Below are 22,018 nucleotides of genomic sequence, written 5' to 3' on the forward strand. Positions count from 1 at the left end.
ATATCATGTTAAGAACACTTTATTATAGTCCTATGAAAGCATCAATGTCTTCATATAAAAGAAAGAAGTTCCTTGTGCCAACCGCTGTCAGCACTGTCGTACCACTGTTAGTGTTTGTCAAAATAAAAGCCCACAAACAAGCTAATTGTAGATTTACAATTACATTTACCAGACTGAAAACAGAACTAATCCTGGATGACACGTCTCACAGTTTTACTTGTGTCCAAACAGAATAATTCATATTGAACAAGACTTTATTTTGAAATCAGGGCCTGTATTCACAAAGCATAAGTAGCTCCTGAAAAATACGGGGTGTGTTAGTCCTAACTTTAGGACTAATTTGTGTGTGTGTGTGTGTGTGTGTGTGTGAGAGTCAGTGAGAGAGAGAGAAAGACAGAGAATGGGCTGAGGTGAGCTGCACACAGCTCAACAATGAAGCAACATTTCAAACAGCTTTAGATCTTTGAAAATTTTACACAGAATTTAAACTGTGGCAGTGAACAGACAGGTATGGGAGGGGCAAATCAGGTGTCACGAAACACTAAATGTGCTGTTTATTAACTGAAGTGCCGGGTTCATACAAGCATCATCATACAGATTCATTTTGGGAAATGCACTACTTAAAACAGCACCTCATCCGCTATTATTGAATTTCTATCATATTTAGGTCTATATTTGTTTATCTGTGATAATGTGATGCATTCATATTTAATAATAGTAATAATAATAATAATATATATTAATGTGGAAAGTCTCGCCGGTGTCTGTGCCCGTCTCCAGCTCGTTTGAATCCACTGTCTGCGAGCTGTTTGGTCCCACTCCAACCATCATTGCTACTGTCTACTGTCACTTTTGTATTGTTTTTATTTTTATATTTCATTTTTATTGTTGTTAATTAATTCTTAATATGTTTTTAATCTCAATTTGTGTAACTGTGTACGGTGTCCTTGAGTGCCTTGAGTTAAATAAAATGTATTATTATTATTATTATTATTATTTTTATTTATTACTGCAGGATGTTGCACAGGCTCTTTTGAGGCGCCAGGTTCTTTGTAAAAGTTCGTCTATGAGAAGTAACGTCAGCCATAGCCACAGAGTCTGACTCTCAGAGTTGTGAAAGCTTTGTGAAGAGGATTCATGAAAAACTTTGAGTTACAAAGTTTAAGTGTGACTCAGGAGAACTCTTAGCGACATAAAATGTTTAGTGAATACAGCCCAGGTGTGTGTCTTATATCCAGCTCTCAATATTAAAGTGTCTAAGGCAGTTTTTCTTTACTCACTTTACTGTGATCTTTTTTAATTGATCTGTTCTGATGTGATCTCTCACTTCTATTAAAAAAAACAAAGTTTAAAAAAGTTTAATGCCAATATCATCCTGTGCTCACTGTGAACACTTTGACAGTATAAATCAAACCTTCTGTGAAAACAGCAGACGGACTTCACCCTACACTGGGTGATGTAAACTGGCCTGGAGAGTACCATTGCCTGTCTACAGCTGGGTGTTGTGGAGGACCACTGACAGACTGTCAGCTTCATCCTCAGAGGCGAGACTGTCTGGATTTGCCTGGTATTGGTCAGTTTGCTCCTCAGAGGTGAGCTGCAGCCTGTTCTCAGTCAGGTACTGGCTGCAGGAGCAGAAGGTGTGGTAGAAGGAGGAGGAGAGGCCGGCGATGTCAGTGGAGATGTAGGGGAGGACCTCTGGAGTTGCCTGGTTATAGTAACTGATCTGGAAACAGAACCAAATGATAATAGTCAAGTTTGTTAAGAGTGTGTGTAAAAAATACAGCTGTTTAATCAAACTGATGTTTGTCTCACCAGCGACATGTTGTTCTCGCTTTCCAGGATGGTAAATCCAGCACACAGGACCTCCCCTCTGTTGTATGTGTCGGTGGGGGGGTGAGTGGGCAGAGACACTGACCGCAGAGCGATGACATATGGATCTCTGAGGAGGAAACACATCAACATCCACAGTCAGTCCTGCAGGACAGAGGAGTGGGACCTTTGACCTGTTTACTGTCATTACTGACCCACTGCTGCACGGCTTCCTCTTGGAAGCCAGCAAGATGAAGTCCTGCAGGATTCCTGCTCCCTGATTGGCTGAAGTCGGAGAACCGGGAGCACCGTGCTGGACTGACGGGGTGACCACACGATACAGGAAGTCATCATCATCCACCCGGTGGATCAGCTCACACTTCCTGATTTGGGGCAAAAAGACACTGATGATGAGGATGTAGTTTCCTTGATATAAAGTGAAGAAATACAGACTGCATTGTTAAAGGCACAGTTCTTTCTTGCTTAGAGTTAGATGAAAACATTAACATCACTTTCATGCCTGTATGATAAACATGAAGCTACAGCCAGGAAATGGTTAGCTCATCTTAGCTTAGCATACAAACTGGGACCAGGAAGAAAAGGAAAACCTTGCTCTGTCTAGGTAATAAAATCCACCGACCAGAATCTCTACAGCTCCATAATTATCTCCTTTCTTTAATCTGTGTAAAGATGAAGTGTAAAAACTGCAATTTACCTGACGTGGTTTTAATGCTGATATACAGTCATACAGTACATACCTCCTCAAAGACATATGTATGCATATGTAGCTGTATGTATAAGACCTTATACCAACACATTATTGGACCATCCATGTGTGTGACCTCTGATTTTATTTGGCCAAACTGCCAAATACAAACCTGCCAGAATCCAGAGTCCAATCTAAATTAAACAAACATGAACTTTGTGCTGGATGATGAACTGTTGTTTGTTCATATATATATATATATATATATATTATATATATATATATATATAAAATATCTGGATTCTTCACACCAAAGCTGAAAGGATCTTTTTGTGCTTTTTGTGTGAGATGTAATATGTTTGATAATGAAAATGTTTGATATACAGTCTATGCTTTGTAGCCACAAGTCCAGCACAGAGAGACTGAGAGGAGCCCTCAGACTGGTGACCTCTGACCTCTGAATATCCTCAGTTTGTTTATCACGTTGTTCTCTGTGAATCCTTTTCCCTGCTCTGCACACTACATATTTCCATGTGACACATTAAGTTTTTTTACACATATTGATCATTTTTTTATTTTCATATTTATATTCATTTTTTGAAAATGTTATAAAGGCCTGGCACAGATGGAACATTCCCATAAGGTGAAGGCTGATCAACCTTTTAGTAAAAGGTGTGTGTTTTAGAAAAAATCCAACATGATGACTGAGCTTTTCACACAGGCTCCAACCACATGGACACACCTCACTTCCTTTTTGTTCCTCTTTGCAGTGTAGTAGTATCTGTTCTTATCTGTTTCATATCTGATATGTCCTCTACACAAGGACAACACTGAGCTGATCTTTTGAACTGGGAGCTCTGTTCACTCCACAGATTGACGTTGCGTTGCAGTGCTGGCACCAACAGCTGCAACTGTCTCTGTGGCGCAATCGGTTAGCGCGTTCGGCTGTTAACCGAAAGGTTGGTGGTTCAAGCCCACCCAGGGACGGAAGCTTTTGTGTCTGTTGTGTCTAGTGAATAGTAACCACACTTATCTATGCAAAAGTATGATAAAAAAATTAATGAATAGCTTCAACTCATAGTGGTATTTACCAATAGGTCATTAACTTAGTACATGCTCATGGCTTAAAATAAATGTACCAAAAAAAAGTATGTTGTTAAAAAATGTTTTTAGAACCTGTGTGTGTGTGTGTGTGTGTGTGTGTGTGTGTGTTGTGTGTGTGTGTGTGTCTGTGTCTGTGTGTGTGTGTGTGTGTGTGTCTGTGTCTGTGTGTGTGTGTGTGTGTGTGTGTGTGTGTGTGTTGTGTGTGTGTGTGTGTAAAAGCATTACTGATAATGTGTGTCCCAGCTCGGTCTGCTGCTGAGCTCAGCCAGCAGACAGAAGGCTCTGTGAGCGGGAACGTCCACCTCCGATTCCACCCTGAAACTCAGCGTGGACTTCTGCTCCAGGGTGTAAAGACGAACCTGGGAACAAACATGTCACATGAAACCTCCAGCTCGTGTGGACCAGGAACAAACTCCTCACATAGAAGAGAAGAAGAGAGCAACAGATACCTTGTCTTTTTCAGAACTGAGGCGCCAGTTGTTTCGAGCAGCTAACATCTTCAGAGCTGACACGTTGTTATAGCTCAGGTACACCTGGAACACACACACACACACACACATGCAGTAGTAAACAAACATTTCACAGAAAATATAATATTGATAACGGCTAATATGCTGTACTGTATGCTCCCCCTTCAATGCTGCTTTGCTCAAGAGCACAAAAAGCAGCATTTAAAAGAAGATATGAAGGAGAATTCACATCTAATAAAAATAACATAATCTTTCTAAGAAAAATTACTGTTAGTTTTACAAATCAAACATGCTTTATCAAGTATTATTTTCAATTTTTTACTCTACTTACTTATTAAATTTCCAAACTATGCAGACACTCAACATTTTCTGAGGACAGTGAATGATCAGAATCAGAATACTTTATTGATCCCCAGGGAAATTAGTTTATGTAACAGTTGCTCCTCAGCAAAGAATAGAGAATATGAAGTAGAAAAATATGATAAAGATAAAAATAAAGATAAATATATACATATACATCTATATACACAAGATAAATATATGCATAAGTAGAAATTTGTAAATAAAAAATATGTAAGTATATGAGTATTAAAATTGCACTTTCCAAATTGTACTTTCTTACACGTATAAATAATGAAATATAAATCATGAGGTCAAACTGACCCTCAGAGGGAAGAGTTGTAAAGTTCAATGGCCACAGGTAAAACTGACTTCCTGTGGCGCTCTGTGTTGCATCGTGGCTGCTGAAGGTGCTCCTGTGTTTGACCAGCACACTGTGGAGTGGGTGGGAGGTCAAGCACCTTCAGCAGCAGACTGATCCAGCCAAATGCATCACAGTGAACATTATGTCTGAAGTAATCCGTCTAATACAAAGATTCAAGTCTCTTGTGGTCAGTACTTTATTTAATCTATGTAAATGTTGAGCAGTTGTTGATTTTAGTGAAATGAATTCTACTTGAACAGACAGTCTGTAATCAGTCTCATGGGATCCACAGCTGTTCCAGTGAACCAGTGCACTCTGTCCCTCCACAGACCACTATTGGACATTAATTAATGAATGTAATGTAATTAATGTGTAATTCATCACAGCACTTGTATTTATCACTAATCTTGAGTTCTTCCTGGACCTTTTCCTCACCTGGTTTCGGGGGTCCCAGGGTACGGACAGAGGGACCTCGCCCTGCGTGCGGGAAATTATATACTTTCTGAGAGAACAAAAGAAAAGAAATCAGAAACATCTTTGATAATGTGAGGAGAATAATACAAAAACAATTCCATTAAAACCAAGTAAACCTTTGGTCTTAATAAACATTTTCAAAACAACACGACATGAACTCATAAATAACCATCAAATTAAAACCAGAACTGTGGATCACAGTGGAAATAAAATTTTAATTTCTTTTCTTTTCATTTCTCAACAATTTAACGGTAGTGTCAGAACTGGATGACTGCAGTCTTGTATTTGCTTTGACTACTGTTAAACAAACCTACTGAAACACTGACAACCACAGGCTCAAAGAATGATGCTGTTCGCTAACAGCTATCAGAGGTGTCCTACAGAGCTTTTCAGCACTAGCAGCACTGCAGACTGATGTTCAGATGTTTCATGCCTTCATCATGACGGCTGGTGTGATACACAGTTCTACACACTGCAGGGCGCCATGGTGACATTTTTGTAGGTTGTGATCTTTCTGAAACGTTCATTTCCTCTTATTTTTAATTCCAAATAAAGTGTAAATAAAGTGTAATGTGTTAGCTCTGGCACACTGATGTGGAAGTGAAAGCTCATTACAGGAGTTGACAGATGTTTACCTGTCTAACCTGATCTTCTTCCTGGCTATGGCCTCTTGAAACCTCCTCTCCCCTTCCTGTAAATGAAAGACGTGAAACACACTCCAATAATTTAGTTTGGGGACTCACAGGAGACAGACTTAAAGAAGAATGATTCAACTTAGTAGAGCTTCTTCTTTAGACCTTCCCTGCCCAATAATCACCCACATCTTTCAAACTCCACTCCTTGTTTAGTTTGGTGACAGGCTGATGTTGAAACCTGAGTACCAGCTGCAGAATCTTCCGCTGGACGCCATCCTTTACTGATGTTTCACCCCTTTAATCCCAGAATGTGTCAGGATGGCGGGGCAGTGGTCTCGGACGTCTCCCCTCCTTTTCCCAACAGCTGATTTTAGATAGTCAGGTGATTCTACACTATGGTTCCTTGGTTCCACAACTTCCTCTTCGCAGCCGGAGCCAAAAACTTCCTTGCTCTGCTTCGTTGCAAAGATCTGTTGGAAAGTTTTTGAATTTCACTAACGCGGAGCCACTAGTTTCTGCAAACCCCAACTTTCTTATTTCATGTGCTTCCTGGACGCCCTCTTCCCGTGGAAGTGTCAGCTCGACTGTCGAGACTCGCTTCTCGGTTGCCGACCACAGGACGACGTCAGGTTTTGGTGTGGTGGTGATGTCAGGTGGAACCACAGCTGGTTGCCAAGGTCTGTTCTCTTTGACCATTTGTCATTTCCTGGAGTCAAGACTGATGTTCTGTCCTGAGTGGGATAGTATTACATCGATTGTCCAGCTGTTACAAAATGACTACCTGCTTCAATTTGACCTTCTCCTCCTCACCTAACTGGAACATACCACCTGCTCAGGTAAATATGAAGGTGAGCTACACAAATACTACTGTAGGCTTTCAAGGCACACAACTGTATGCAATTGATTTTTCTGTGACTGCTGACAGTAACAGTCCAATATAAGCACACAAATAACTCATAAGTGCACAAAAGTCATACGAATGTCATTTAATACAGAACAGTTTCACCTTTATCTCCCTACATCTTAAAAAAAGCTTCATCAGTTACTACTGAGAGGAGCTAACGAAGCAAAGCTGCTTCCACTGTTTCCCCAACAACCCAGACAGACCGACTGAAAACATAAAGAAAGGGCTGACCTTTCTGACAGATAAACAAAGACAAACATCTCACAACCAATGTAGTGAATACTCACACCCTGAGAAGTTAATGGAAACTTTTGACTAAAATTCTGATAGTAATACTAATATAATAATAAGAGTGATAATGTGGGGCACCCTTCACCCTGTGACTCTTCTCAGAGTGACTCAAACACGTAGGAGTAGGTCACTGTAATAAGAGCTGTGTCAATACACACAAGGTCGGTCCTTCAGAGAATTCAGTGTGTCATTTTCTTCCAACACACTTCCCCATTGTTGAGTCAGGTTTATAGCTCTGATCTTTGTTCAGCCGAGCTTTCACACTTCTTCAGTCCCAGCACTGTAAAACCTGTGTCAGAGGCTACATCGGGTCAACCTCAATGTGAATGCAGCTGTTATTATTTCAGCTCATTGTTTTTTGGTTTTATGGCTTGAGATTTTACTGTTCTGGTCCAGGCTGTTTGGTGACATGTAGGTCATGGCAGCTTTATAAGTTAATAATATACCAGTGTTGTGTTTACAGCCTGTTTCTGTGTCCTTTAGTAGCCAACAAAATAACACATTCTGGACAGAGAAAGAAACATTTACTCATAGTTTATTCCACAGTACCGAGCCACAACATGGAGCAGCTGTGGCTCAGGAGGTAGAGCAGGTCGTCCACCAATCGAAAGGTTGGTGGTTCAATTTTCGGTGGTTCAAATTGGATGTGTGGAAAAGGATGTGTGAATGTGTGTGATAGAAGAGCGCTGTATGAATGTGTGTGTGAATGGGTGAATGTGGTCGACAAGACTAGAAAAATGTCCATTTAACAAAAAAGCTATTACTGGTTGCAAACAGGGTAGGCCTGTCATAGTATGTCCTACGGCCGCCGCAGCCTTTGTGCCCATGCTGCTGTCAAAATGTCGAGGTTCCTTTGAAAGCATCACTGCAGCGGTCCCTGCTCTCTGCTCCGGAAGCCCAGCATCACCTCTCTCTATCTCTCGCTCTCTCCTCCTCCAACAACATTCTGTCTTAAACTCGCAGCAGATCTCACACAGAGATGAGAAATCAGTGTAATCTGCTTTGGTTTATTTTATTTTAAATTCCTGGCCTGGTTGCAAACAACATAACGTCAGTCCACAAATTGATTTTATTACTAATCTGATTTGCATTTGGTAAATCTATGAGACTTTAACTCAAAACCGTGGACTGGCTACATTATGAACAAGTAAAGGATAAAAGAAGACCTGATGGAAGACATCATTCTTTTCCTCTGCATTGTTTCTTATTTTTTCATGTCCGGAAACATTCTCAGTTATTCCTGTATTTGTGTATTTTCATGTATTATCACTGACTTGGTTTCAGTTTAAATTGGCAAATTTTCATGCCACTGCAAAAACATGCTGCAACAATTTCCACCTCAACTAGATAACGCCTTATATTACATCAGCACATGCATGAAACCATCTTCAGTGCAACAAGTGTTCTTTATCAGTAGTTCATTCTGTTTGGTTCACTCACCAGGGGTTCAGGTCGTATCCGTGGTAACATACATGGCTTCCCATGGTCATCCAGCACCTCAAAGGTCATGAAGGCAGAGTTTATGTGTCGGTTAGGCCCCTCCTCCTGATAGGCCTCTGCTCGCACCCCCACCTCTAAGCTGCAGGACACATGAGTCACTCATTTGTTTAATTCATTCTTATATACAGCACCAATTTTTCTTTGCCGTACCCTCTTAACACTAAGCTGTTATCATTGCCACAGAGCTCAGTCTGGTTTTATCAGCTGTATCTTTATGACCGGTCCTGGAAACACTGATACCTGTTTTTGAAGGCGTTATTGACGATGGCCCTCAGCAGCAGTCTGTCACCGATCTGAGAAGGTCCTCTGAAAGTGAACATGTCGATGGCCCGAAGAGTGGGATGAGCCTGACACAGACGACTGTAGAGACAAGACAGAAAAACAAGAAAGGAGGAAAATGTGGAGACATTGTCATGTACGTGCAAGAGTTAATGTATTCGTGTAAAATAATTAGACCTTTGTGGAATGATTCCAGTGCTACGCTGGAGATTTAATCCCCAAAACCTGAAGAACAAGTATTTGATGTTTCCTTCACAACAGAGCCTCTAGTGTTTTAAACTTTTCCTCAGGATGGAAAAAAAATTTGACATCTTCAAAGGAAAGCAGAAATCCTCATGAGAGAAACTGAAACCAGAGAATCTTTGTTCTCTTTTTTGCTTGAAAAGGGACTGAAATGATGAATTGATAATCAAAGTTGTTCCTTATCATTTTTCTGATTTCACCTCGTATGATTGAGTGTGCGTTTGTGTTTTCGATGTCTACTCTGTAACCCTGGTGTAAAGAAATGAAGCACTTAAAATGTGTGTGATTGTACCTGGCAGCGATGGTGGCTACATTCACCATCCAGGCCATGATCTGTCCTCCAAATGTGTTCACCTGGAGATTAGAGAAACACAACACGAGTCAGCGAACACTATAACAACACAACACTGATGAGGCACAGAGAGCATGAACAGTAAAAGCCTTTGATTTCACTGGATATCTGATGTTAGATTCACACTATGTTGAATGATAGCAACAGACCAAAAATTAATTTGACTAAAAAATCCCAATATTACTGCCTTTACCGACCTTTAACCACCTAAATCTAATCAGTTCATCCCTGAGTCCTTTTGTGCCAAATTTGAAGAAGTTGACATCATGTCCATGAAAATGGGACGGACAGACAACTCGAAAAAAAAGAATCCTCTGGCTCTGACTGTTGGCGCTGGGACATGACAAATATCACCAGGTAACAGCTGATAAACTTCCTGAGATAAACAGACAGATACATAAATAAATCACCTGATGATTAGCATGTGGGGGTAGAACCAGCTCAACACTCTCCACCTTGGTCCTCTCTGCTGCCACTGCATCTCCTACTGCTGAGTTGTCAGCTGACATACACAAACACACACACACACACACAAAATGTAATACAAGATTTCTATGGATTTGACTGTTATTCTATATATTTTCAATGATCCCATGGAAAGACCCAAACCAACAGTGTGTTTCTGACTTCTCTACTCTGTCTGCCGCCCTAAAACCCTGTCTTCACACTTCACACTTTCTCACTAACATTTAGGAACAGGCTGAACCCTGCGTTTATCAGAGAGAAGCAGCTACATTTAAAGAGGTCAGTATCTAACCTACCCTGCTGGATGGACCCGTGGGAGAGCAGATCTTTGATGATGTCATCGTGTACCATCCTGACCCTCCGTCTCTCAGCTGCCACGCTGTATTCAACCTGCTCCCTCTGAGTGTGAGGTACGATGGGTTTCAAGATCACCTGTGAGGTAACAATACACGCACGCACGCACACACACACACACACACACACACACACACACACACACACACACACACACACACACACACACACACACACAACACACACACACACACACACACACACACACACACACACACACACACAGACTGGTTAAACACATTCTCCAAAGCGTCAAAAGCTCTTTGAGATCTTTTCTGATGATCCAGACATCACCCCATCACCTTCTGTCCAGTGTTTCTGCGCTGGGTTACAAAGGTGGCGTAGGCGTGACAAACTCTCCAGTGACGATCGGAGAACAAGTCCTCACAGCTCACCTGTATGCCCACCTGCAACGGAGTATGACAGCAATGATTCTTGATTGAAATATAAGTGTTTAAGTGTGTCTTTGGACCTGAGTGTGAACAAATTTCTACATATACTTTTTTCTACTTGATTTTATTACAGTATGTTCTGCACTGACAATAAAAACATCCTTTCTCTTTGTGTAGAAAGTAGTTCCGGTGAAGGCTGCCCGCTGTGCAGTCTGTGGATTATTCAATGTGACCGGGACACTGATTCTGGACAGACACACTGATGCTGAGGTCTGTTATTGTTGCAAGTACCACCAACAAAATTCCGTCTACCTTCATTGTGTTGTGGTAAAAGCAGAAAACTCAAAAACCTGGACACATAAAACTAAAACTACATTCAGCTAAAGCCACTACAAACAATATCAGAAGTGATACTATTACAGATGCAAAAGATTCTCCTGTAAAAGCTGGTATTAAAAAAAATAACCAGGTCTCCTGTAATAGCTGGGGGCGTGGCTCTGCAAAATGATTTTGTGTTTTCTATGATTATTACACAAGGGTAAAGTGGTACACATGTAAAGGAACAGAGAATGAGTGTGTGTGTTGAACATTGTTACTCATACACTGTAAGAACATAGTGTGACCGTCTCTGACCTCCATACTGGTGTTAAAGGCTCTGTTGACCCTTGCCTTGATGTTCACCACCTGACCCACACTGGACAACGACACAAAGGAAGAATGAGTATCTACTGTAAACACACACTCACACGCAAGCCCTTTCTGTACACACACTTCCTGTTACCTGATGGTGTGTTCAAAGTGGATGTCATCCATGGACGCAGTGACACAGGGGCTTCCAGCATGTCTCTCAGCTGAAACAGAGATGTGTCATGTCCTGTCTGCCTGCTCTGTGGTTACAACATACACTGGACACTCACAAATGAAATGACCATTTCAACACACACTGCACCAGTAATGTTCACTGGCTCTCTCTCTCTCTCTCTCACACACACACACACACACACACACACACACAAACACCTCACCAGAGAGGCAGGCGGTGGAGTCTATCCATTTGAGCAGCTGTCCCACGCTCAGCTCCTGTCGGTGGTTGCTGTGACAGGGCATAACTATCTGACTCATTTTCACCTCCGTCGGGTTCATGCTCTCCTCTTCTTCCTCCTCCTCTTCCGCCTCATCTCTCTCCAGATCACCTGACACTCTACAACTCATCTTCAAAGCTGAGGGAAGGGAAGAGTGTTTTAGGTCGGCCGTTATATTGATCAGATTCAAAGAGATAAAAAGTGAGACGCCAAGGACAACATGTGTCCACAACATGCTTTGCCCACATGCTCCATTTTTACACTATCATCCTGAGTGACAATAAGCTACATGCTAACACTTCAACATGTACTGTGAAGGACTTTACTGACTCAGGACCAGCACTGGGGCTGGTTCCTAAAAACAAGTTTGAAGATTTTCCAGCACATGGAAAGTTTCAAAGTAGGGATGCTCATTTTGAATTTTTTTTCTGACCAATAGCCGACGCTCGCTAACTGACCATTAACTGTTGAACCATTAGATTAAATGTGCTATTTAAAATGGAATACCAATACAACAAATGTTTTTGTTTTTTATTGTCAGTTAGGGTGAAGCTCATGTAATAAGTAAATGCTGATAGAAAGAGGCAGTCATGTTGGTGAATTGACTATAATGAAATTATCATGTTGAAGTAAGCGCTCCAACACAAGAGTTGCAGTCCCAGTTGTAAGCTGCTATAAAGGTCATTTCTCAGCTGTTTCACATCTGTGACTTTAATCAGAGAATTTCTCAGCTTCAGTCAGACTGTAAGAATAACATGACTGCTGTTTTGAGTCTTTTATTTTTTAAGGAATTTTACGGTGGCCCTGAGAGCTCAATGCACTGCGACTTAAACCCTTTGCTGCGTATCATCCTCTCTCTCTCCCTCTCTCTCTCTCTAACTTAAAACAAAAGTGATGAACCTGGCTGGGATGCAATTGTTGATCAATGCCCAATTGTGACTTTTGAAGTTAAAAGTAAAACAACAAGTGCATCCCAGCCAGGTGCATCACACCTTTGTATGTTTGGCTTAGTTTTGAGTATTTGCAGCACATGCGGTGTCAAATTGATGAAGATGTTTTCTGAATTTGTTTCTGTTTTGTCTATTTGCATTTTTTTCTTAAGATGCAGTACTCTGACGGCCACCGTAGATTTTGTCTTCCTTTGTACAAACAAGTGGAGTAATCTGTCTAGTACCATTTTTCCCAGGAAACTCAGTTGACATAGCTGAGTAGTTACACATGCATACGTACTGTAGCACAAGTACACAGACTGACATACTCTGAACGCTCCTCCTGATCTTTCTTCTGTGATATCCCCAGTCTGTGACTCACCAGGTCACATTCGTTCAGTGTTTACATGAGAGTTTCACACACAAATGATGGCGACATACATTAGTTTACTGCAACAGCTTCCTGTACAATGACTCGTTTTTCAATTCAGTGTTATTCTACAAATGAGAAGTTCTTGTCACAAGCTTCATCCACGAAATATAAATATTTCAGCGTCGCAGTTCTGGTCGGTTCGTGGTCTAGTAAGGACTAGAAATGGACTAGTAAGAGTCATCGGTTTTAAAAGTGATAATTAATGTGTAATTTACTGCTTTGTTACAACCAAACAACATTATGTTGTGACTGTAGCTACAGGTGCTCTGAGCAGCTAGTATAACATCTGACAGTACATGTTTCCTCAACCTAACCCGACACATGCACATGAAATACCCGAAGGAAACATTTAGTTAAGTTATAGTAACCTGACGTTATTTTTCTGTCTGTTAACAAACTTCAAAACTCTCCCACAGCTCTGAAGTTAACGGCCAAAAAACAAGTTGTCGAAATCATCACGCGCATAAAGAAGTAGCTACGTTGGCTGGTTAAAATACTTGCTAATCGTAAAACTAGCTAGCTGAGTAAAAGCCACGGCGGTAAAAAGACAGTTTAGCTGAAGTTTAGATGTACAGAGCGGACAACTGACCAGACGGGTGGCTGACGGATGTTTCAGTGGCCGGAGCTCGAGCAGTCGAGAACGGTGTTAGTTCACATCGTTCCCCGAAGTGCAGCATCTATTTCACGGCAGGTACCAAAAGGTATTCCGGTAATACCTTTCAAAATAAAAGCCTTACTAGCCAACATGCCTGTGTTTGGCTATTCATTCCTACAGTGAATAGTCTCAGAAGCATACTTATGTGTGTTGTGAAGTAAAGTAATTGTGAATCTAGAGAAGGTAAGAGCATAATTCAACTACTGATATTTGGAAACCCTGAAAAACAAGTAGAAAAAAAACATTTGCGTACACCTTTATGACCCTTATAAAATTTAAGTGTAAAGATCTGTATACTTCAGCATTAGGTATAAAGACAATACACAAAAGAGAAAAATAATAAGAATTAATTCAAATAACATATCAACAAAAGAAAAACAGATTTACTGATCGGTCATTTAATGCCACATTTTATGATAGAAGCAAAGACGGTGACTTCCGCTATTTGCATTTGACTAACTTGACAAAACTCTACAAAGTTTTGTCAAACAGAACACTCACCTCCCTATACGCCCTTTGAGGGCGTGGCCTGACGCACACTGTCACAGTCTGTTTGAGTCTGGTGTGGTCTACCTCTCCAGGAAAACATGCTGACACATGCTGGCACGCTCACTGGCTTCCTTTTTTACTGGCTTCTTTTTTTATGAAAGTGCACATGTCATGTGACAATATTATTAACCAGAATTACTGTATATATGGTTTTATTAACCAGCAATGGATCCAAGGATGAATGACAAACTGGGCAAAGTGACGCCAGATCACCAGCTCGCTCTACAGTGCACTCAGTATAAAGACCCCTTTATTTTTTTTTCACATTTTGTTTTGTTGCAGCCTTAAACTAAAACTAAAAATATATAGCAAATTTATTTAAATGGAGAAACACAAATATCACATTGACATAAGTATTCAAATTCTTTACTCAGTACTAAGTTGAAGCATTTACAGACCTGGATTTGGGGATTGTCTGCCATTCTTCCCTGCAGATCCTCTCAGGCTCAGTGAGGTTGGATGGGGACATCAGTGGACAGACATGCAGGTCTCTTTCAGAGATGTTGGATTGGGTTAAAGTCAGGGGTCTGTACGCCACTTAAGGACATTCATGGGATTATCCCTTAGCCACTGTGGTGTCTTTGCTGTGTGAAGCGGTCTGCCCAGTCTGAGGCCCAGTCTGAGGTCCTGTGTGCGCTTGACCAGGTTTTCATTAAGGATTTCTCTATACTTTGCTCCAGTCAGATTTCCTTCAGCCTTGACCACTCTCCCCATCCCTGCTGCTGAAAAACACACCCACAGCCTGATGCTGCCTCCACCATGCTTCACTGTTGGGACGGTGTTGGGCAATTGACGAGCGGTGCCTGGTTTCCTCCAGATGTCTCTTACAACTGAGACTAAACAGTTCAATCCTGGTTTCATCAGACCAGAGAATCTGGTTTTGTTTGGTCGTTTTTTCTAGTATGATGTTTAGATACGCTGCTAAAACTTCTATAACTTCCAGGCTGTTCCCACATTATCCTCATATATTCTGCAGCTCCACACCCAGAATGAGGAAAAAAAATGAATCTGAAATTGCGAGAATAAAGCCATAATATGAGAATAAAGTCATAATTTTGCGAGATTTCCTGCTGAAATGAAACATTGTAGCAGCGTTACCTTTAGCTTTGAGGATGAGAATTTACACAAAAAAATCAAACAGTTAAGGATAGCAGTATTTGTTCATTTTAAATTGGCTGAACAGGAAGACACCACACTTCAAATACACTCAGATACAATGGCCGTTTTTATTGACTGATTTCACACTGTGTTGGAGTCAGCGTGTCAACATGAGAAGCTGTTGTTCCAGTCGAGTTCACGCGCTGAACCAGGAGTTTTCTGGTGAGACACTGGTTTAGATCCCAAGCACATACACACACAGGCACACACACGCACGCACACACACAGGCACACACACACGCACACACACACACACACACACACACACACACACAGGCACACACACACGGTAAGCAGTCCTACACAGCTCCGTGCAGGTACAGGGCCAGGAACTTGCTGAATGCTTCAGGCTTGTATCCTGCCAGACCAGCTGGTACCTACAGGGAGACACAGCAACCATCAGACTCATGTAACCTTATACAACTGTGCTCATGACAATGTCAATAGTTAATATACACACACAGTACAGTTATGGAGGAGGAGAACAGGCTCATATAAAAATCTATGACTGAAATAACAACACACTGCAGGATAGGATCTTGTATTTCAGTGTTGATGAGAGAACATGGCTGTAAAGAGCTGGACTGTCTTACCTTCACTTGTTTCTTCTTGATCAGTGGTTGCACTTTTGCAAATTCATAGAGCTCAACATCTTCATCCAGCCACACCTGCACAGAGCAGACCACATTTCAAAGAATGAAACACAGCAATGACAAAGATCATCAGCTACAGCTAGTGCACATGTGACAGCATGTACTTTAGTTTCAGTACTTAATCAAATGACTGTTGATGACAGTTTGTTATGAGGACAAGATTCTTTGCATTCTCCTGTGTGTTTAGCCCTCAATAAAAGCACGAAGCAGTATTAAGGTGGAGGAGAAAGAGGATGAAGCCACTGATCTGCTAACTATACTTAGCTCAGCTGTAGTTCACGGAGCTGGATTCGACACTACCTGGTTTTCAAGTGACATGTGAAAAATAAACTAAGAGTCAAGTAAATGTACAGGTCTGTCATATGGAAAATCATTGTAATAACGAGGATGTATTCAGGCGGCACAAGGTTTGAGTGGTTACCATCTACCACCTGGTGGTTTGTCTCTGTATGTCGGCTCTGTGACAGACTGGTGACATGTCCAGGGTGTACCCCGCTCTTGTCCAATGTTAACTGGAACTGGCTCCAGACCCCCCCCCCCCCCCGGACTGGAAGGATCCATGTGATCAATACCTCTATAATGATTTACAGTGTTGTGAATCATCATTAAGGATGATACATGACACAGAGAATGAGATCAAATGTTGTCATTAAGTTCGTGTTGTGTATAATTGTAGCTGCAGTTATTGAGGATCAGAGGTTTGGCTTGCTTTTGATGAAGCTTCAGCCGTGTTGTAACATCATGTGAATATGGACAGTAGAAAATCACTTTGAATGGGCTAATTAAATATTGTGAATACTGTTTAAATATTATGATTCAAAAAGTGCAGCCTGACAAAATTTAAAAGAAATAATATATCAGCTTAGGCCTGAATTCTGTCTCGATGCAGGAAAGTGGAAATAGGATATTTAATGAATAATGAATGTTTCAGGCTGTTCACTATAGATAGAGCTGCTGGTCTGTTAAGTATTTTCTGGTCTACCCTTCATCTATAAGTATTAGCTTTCTCATAGCTGCGTATCCTGACATCGTAGCCTTTAACATCAAGTCTGTTTGATTCTTGAGCACATGAAGTTGATGATGAAGATAAAGCACCTGGTTCTTGACACCGCTGTCTCCTGAGAGATCTGTAGTGTTGAGCTGGAAAACCATGAACTGGAACATTCTGCCGTTGGTCCCTACAGCCTGGACTGTTATAGGACGATCTAATACACACTGGGGCTGGGTCTGACACACACACACAATATAAGAAAGACAAAGAGAGAGAGTGAAGGATAATTGTAATCCTAGCTACAGCAGTATGCTGACAGACAGTTGGAGCCTGTTGGTTGTGTATCCTCACCCCATACAGTTTGTGAGCGCGGGCCAGAGCGTTTCCAAAGGTGAACATGAGCATGTTGGCTCTGAACTGCTCTATGTGGAGCTTACAGCGAGCATCAGCTGCCTCCAGGAAGTAAAGTGTGTGGGCATGAGGATAAGGGTAGTCATCCCTGAAACCTGATTGGACGAGAGAGGTGTCATGTAATTACACTGAACACTGGACAAAGTAAGATCCTTGTGCTACGCTAAACTAGTAACATTACAACTATTACAGCATGACTGGGACTCCTCTCACCTGAGCAGTTCACCTCCTCCTCGTACATGTGTATTTTCTGCAGGTCTATTGTGGGGGAGACGGGATAGAAGGTCTCCAGAGCATGATCTGCCGTGTCGGCCACTTCCTGTTTCCCAGAAACCTCAGGGAGAGGATCCATGCAGTTGTGCAATAATCTGTTCTGACCCCTAATCTGGAACAAGTCCTCACCTGGTACCAAGAATAAGTAGAAATCATAATCCATTAGCATGAATCTATGCAACTATTCAAAGCATTGCTCCACAGTTTGTACAGACAGTCACATCATGGTGATCCTTTCATTTCTCCATGATGACACCAGCAAGTCAATGTTTTTACTGATCTAGTGAAATTACTTTTGACTATGCTTGAGCAATATCCAAAAATTAATCTTGAATTAATCTTAAAATCTTGATACTGTATATATTAATATACAACATTATTGTATTTTGCAATCATATTGTTGTATTTTATGTTTTAGGTACAAGCAAAGCTGCTGTGTTATTTGTCACATACTCTGCAGCATGAGCATTGCATATGGCGGGAAATATCGCAATATTTAATTTTATTGAAGACTTCTTCACAGCACCTGTTAGCACATTGTTACATTTATTTGCTCGTTATGGTCACCAAAGGTCAGTCTGTATAACACCATGAAAGCATCAGCAGTGTGTGTTAGCCTGTTAGCATTCACAATACAAACAAAACGGGGATCCACTTGTAAAAACGTCACTTCCTAACACAGATACCTCTAAGCACAGCGCATACTGCAGGTAATCTAAGAGGGTAATACCTCTTTTCCATGTAGCTGCCAATATGTACTTCTCAGCGAGGATCCTCCTTCCTATCGCAGGGTGAACGGACTGCAGAGTCGCACACAGATGCATCAGGTTGATGAGCAGAGTGTTGCTGAGGGAGGAACACACACACACACACACACAGTGAGAGAGGGGAGTGTGACTCACAAACTAGGAGAGTAAAAGAGCACAACTGCCACTTTTGAGCAACACAGCTGTCAGATGGTGTGACACATTTAGACACGTGAATGTAACAACAAGTCACTTCATTAGCAAAGGTCATCACAATGGCTCATTTACAAAAGTTAGTAAGCACATGAGGTAAAATCCATGGTGACTCTAAACCAGCGGTTCTCAACCTTTTCCAACTCACTCATTAATTAACTCAACCAAACAATAAACATTATGTGTGTAACATAGCTACCTGTATTTCTCTTTGCCTGGGCGCTCCACTGTCGTGTCCCAGAAGCGCGCATGTTTGATGGCATTCTGCACGCGCTCATCCTGATCTGGTATCTGATTGGCAGGATCCTCAGCCAATGAGACGAGCTGAGGGGGCAGACCAGAGATCAGCTTTGTTTTGGTCAACCACAGAGCCTGACGCACACCTGAGAGAGAGAGAGAGAGAGAGAGAGAGAGAGAGAGAGAGAGAGAGAGAGACAGAGAGAGAGAGAGAGACGTGAAGGGCCATGAGGTTTTGACATTATTATTATTATTAATTATTATTATTAACATTATTATCAACAGTCAAGTCACTTGGATCTTTACTAATATCAACACTTTACAAGATAAATCAGATTAGAATCTAATATATAATAATAATAATAATAATAATAATAATAATAATAATAATAAGTTGTGCAATCATGATTATCCCAAACATACAAACTAACAGACAGGTTTCTGTGTCAAAGCTGGTGCTAGATGAGGATTGAGGTTAACTAAAATTGCAGGTACTTGCTGAGGTAAACATCCTCATCAAGTACCTGCATCCTAGCATGAAGAAGCTTGGTGATACCATAAGCATCCAAATATAAAATTGTGTGTGGGCAGTGAGCTTTAAGACTCAACGTAACAGATGTCAAGCACAATATGTACTTTTTATTAGTATTTAACCTAAAGCTGTTCAAACATACACACAAGAATGAAGTAACATTCAAAAACACAGAATAAGTGGATGTTTCAGTTTTGCTATGTCTGGGAAACAGTGGGCATCAAAAAAGGACAGAGACACAGACCTCAACCACTGCAGTGAAAATGTGATTGAAACCTGTCCACTGGAGATTTATTGTACAGTAAAAAAAAAAGAGTCAGTGTCAGTAGGATATTCTGATAAATCCGGGACCCCTAGTCCTCCAGGCAGCACTTCAACTAATTCAAACTTAAATTCATTTATGACAGTAACTCACTGTAAAAATATTAGGAGTACTGAGCCTCTTTCGTGATTATGCCAATCATATATTATTACAGTTTAAGTCAACAGTGAAGGCCTGTAGTGTATAATGGTTATGACAGTTTACCTTCCAACATGCTGGTCCTCTGGCTGAACACATAACACGGTTTCTCTTTGTACAGCGGCATGTCCTGAACCGGGGGGGACCTGTAGTATCTCGGGTCCTTGTAGTCCCGCTCCCAGCCCGGGTAGCTGGGCTTAGACAGCCCCGGCACATAGTGCATCCTTTCCCCGTAGGTGACCATCTCCAGTCCGGGGATCTCCACTTTCTGCCTGGGTTTCGGCGCTGGAGGAACCTTGGCTGTGAGACAGCGGCTCACACCGAAATGCCTCCGGGCTCCTCCATGTGCGGACAACCGCCTCAGTTCCTTCAGATAAACGGTTTGAGAAAACAGCGAGGACGCAGCTTTTAAGCACTGAGCCGTTTCCGGGAACATGGCTCTACTTCTTATTAAGTTTAAAAGACTTGAGCTGTAACTGTGACCTAAGTCATAGCCTGTCAGATGCTACTGCAGGGAGCCGCCATTTTGAGCCACTGACGTCGTTCCTCTTCTTCTTCTTTGATTTTTATGTTACAAACCACAGGTCCGTGTCGCCGCCTGCTGTACGGGAGTGTGTAACTTCACTTTACCACGATCGGAAAGTCTATGATCTCCTTTCCCTTTTTGTTCTTTATAAGTTATTTTTCATAACATAAACAAGTGTGACACGAAGGGTACAATATGGTAATATGATATTATAAAATATAATAAAATGTAATATAAAATAGTGTAGAATAATATGATAATAGTGTGCTTGCGCTATGACAGAATAGTATGTATTTTTTTTATATAATATAATACTTCTGTTATATTGATGTTAACATTGATGCAAACAGTGCACCTGGGTGTAATTTTCCGCCTCCCTTTTCCTTCTATAATCTTTTTCGGCGCACACACTGTAAACACACTCGTCACCTGTCCAGCACAGCGCTGTTGAAGCAGAAACGCCGAGGCGACACCGCGCCCCGGGGTGAAAGAGTGAGCTGCAGCCCTTCAATAAGTTTTCAAAAACACACAATCACACAGATCGAAGCGTCACAGCGTTTGCACGGCAGCCAGCAGCTAACTCTCTCTCTCTCTCTCCACTGGTCTGTGTGTGTGCTCCTGTGTGTGTGCTCTGTAGGGGCATGTGATGACATAACTCCTTGCAGTTGTGTGTGTCCTCAGTCTGAGCAGAAAGACAAACCCGACTGGCAGTGGAGTCAGTCGGCTTTTATTAGCGGGGTTTCCCGTGTTTAAACAACCCGCTTATACCTGCTCATTTTTGACAAAACAAAACAATCCTGGAGCCGATAAATACCCATGTCTGCTGCACAGTCATGCGACCTGGGTTTGAATACTGATTGAACCCTTTTCCATTACTGACAAAAGCCCGATGTTGGCAGGTTTTTTGACCAGTGGATAAGGGGCTTTAAATGGGTTGACTCTACATACGTGGAAGGAAACGCTCACTTTAACCATAGCGCCACCTCATGGTATGAAATTGTATCTCAGCTCAAAAGTGTTTTGTGTGGACTCCATACGCTCACTCTCGTCTGTGTGATGGTTTTATGTTTTATTTGTCTCATTTGTTGTAGTTTAATCCATCATAACTATAGGGTCAGAATTATTCTGTATTTCTAATCATCAAATAAATGTAATCAATCAAATCATGTGCAATTTGTGTGTCATTTTAGAATGTAACGTTGAATGTTGTTTTTTATTGTTAAAGCTGTGCCATAATAACAATAGCAAATATATAATTTCTTTAAATTTCAATTGTATTTTTAACAAGTCACTTTCAGATTTTGAGGTCAGTATTTCTATATCACCACTATATGTGAGATTTCTGTGATATAACACAAATCAAACAATACAATGAACATAAAAGAAATGACTCCAATTTACAGCATGAAGAACAGACATTAAATGCTTAAATTAACAACTGTTCTCTTCTCTTCTCTTCTCGTCTCTTCACTACTCATCCTCTCTT

The 22,018-nt window shown here is 41.3% G+C and overlaps 2 protein-coding genes and 1 non-coding gene across 4 annotated transcripts; 1 reads left to right on the forward strand and 2 right to left on the reverse strand.

The window, feature by feature from the left end:
• Window positions 1-3: 3 nt before the first annotated feature.
• On the reverse strand, window positions 4-13,814 carry LOC130179170 (acyl-coenzyme A thioesterase 11-like). Of its 2 annotated transcripts, XM_056391974.1 has the most exons (18): window positions 13,718-13,814; window positions 11,710-11,904; window positions 11,466-11,535; window positions 11,318-11,378; window positions 10,595-10,699; window positions 10,235-10,370; window positions 9,884-9,975; window positions 9,414-9,475; window positions 8,840-8,959; window positions 8,540-8,678; window positions 5,905-5,960; window positions 5,231-5,297; window positions 4,072-4,155; window positions 3,848-3,981; window positions 2,028-2,195; window positions 1,816-1,942; window positions 1,469-1,726; window positions 4-1,414 (listed from the first exon to the last, which is right to left on the reverse strand). In XM_056391974.1, the coding sequence occupies exons 1-17, from the start codon at window positions 13,803-13,805 to the stop codon at window positions 1,490-1,492; spliced, it is 1,941 nt and encodes a 646-aa protein (XP_056247949.1). In that variant the 5' UTR covers window positions 13,806-13,814; the 3' UTR covers window positions 4-1,414; window positions 1,469-1,489. The 2 variants fall into 2 exon arrangements, with proteins under 2 accessions (XP_056247949.1, XP_056247948.1); XM_056391973.1 differs by having other exon boundaries at window positions 4-1,726.
• On the forward strand, window positions 3,432-3,505 carry trnan-guu (transfer RNA asparagine (anticodon GUU)). Its single transcript has one exon. It is a non-coding gene; the product is annotated as a tRNA-Asn (tRNA).
• A 1,720-nt stretch (window positions 13,815-15,534) lies between the features above and the next one.
• mrpl37 (mitochondrial ribosomal protein L37) lies at window positions 15,535-20,576 on the reverse strand. The gene is made up of 8 exons (XM_056390360.1): window positions 20,073-20,576; window positions 18,977-19,160; window positions 18,549-18,664; window positions 17,759-17,947; window positions 17,486-17,640; window positions 17,239-17,370; window positions 16,084-16,158; window positions 15,535-15,867 (listed from the first exon to the last, which is right to left on the reverse strand). The coding sequence occupies exons 1-8, from the start codon at window positions 20,440-20,442 to the stop codon at window positions 15,790-15,792; spliced, it is 1,299 nt and encodes a 432-aa protein (XP_056246335.1). The 5' UTR covers window positions 20,443-20,576; the 3' UTR covers window positions 15,535-15,789.
• Between the last annotated feature and the right edge of the window lie 1,442 nt (window positions 20,577-22,018).

The sequence above is a fragment of the Seriola aureovittata genome, chromosome 12 (assembly GCF_021018895.1).
Source record: "Seriola aureovittata isolate HTS-2021-v1 ecotype China chromosome 12, ASM2101889v1, whole genome shotgun sequence".
Taxonomy (NCBI): Eukaryota; Metazoa; Chordata; class Actinopteri; order Carangiformes; family Carangidae; genus Seriola; species Seriola aureovittata.

Excerpts from the sequence above, each read along its gene's own strand:
- LOC130179170 (XM_056391974.1), bottom strand. The coding sequence starts at position 13,805 with ATGCTGCACTTCGGGGAACGATGTGAACTAACACCGTTCTCGACTGCT. Across the intron at positions 5,298-5,904 it reads AAGAAGATCAGGTTAGACAG|AAAGTATATAATTTCCCGCA; the intron begins GTAAACATCTGT and ends TTGTTCTCTCAG. Across the intron at positions 1,943-2,027 it reads AGGAAGCCGTGCAGCAGTGG|AGATCCATATGTCATCGCTC; the intron begins GTCAGTAATGAC and ends TTTCCTCCTCAG.
- mrpl37 (XM_056390360.1), bottom strand. The coding sequence starts at position 20,442 with ATGTTCCCGGAAACGGCTCAGTGCTTAAAAGCTGCGTCCTCGCTGTTT. Across the intron at positions 17,641-17,758 it reads GGAGGAGGTGAACTGCTCAG|GTTTCAGGGATGACTACCCT; the intron begins GTGAGAGGAGTC and ends TCGTCCAATCAG. Across the intron at positions 16,159-17,238 it reads ACAGCGGTGTCAAGAACCAG|GTGTGGCTGGATGAAGATGT; the intron begins GTGCTTTATCTT and ends TGCTCTGTGCAG.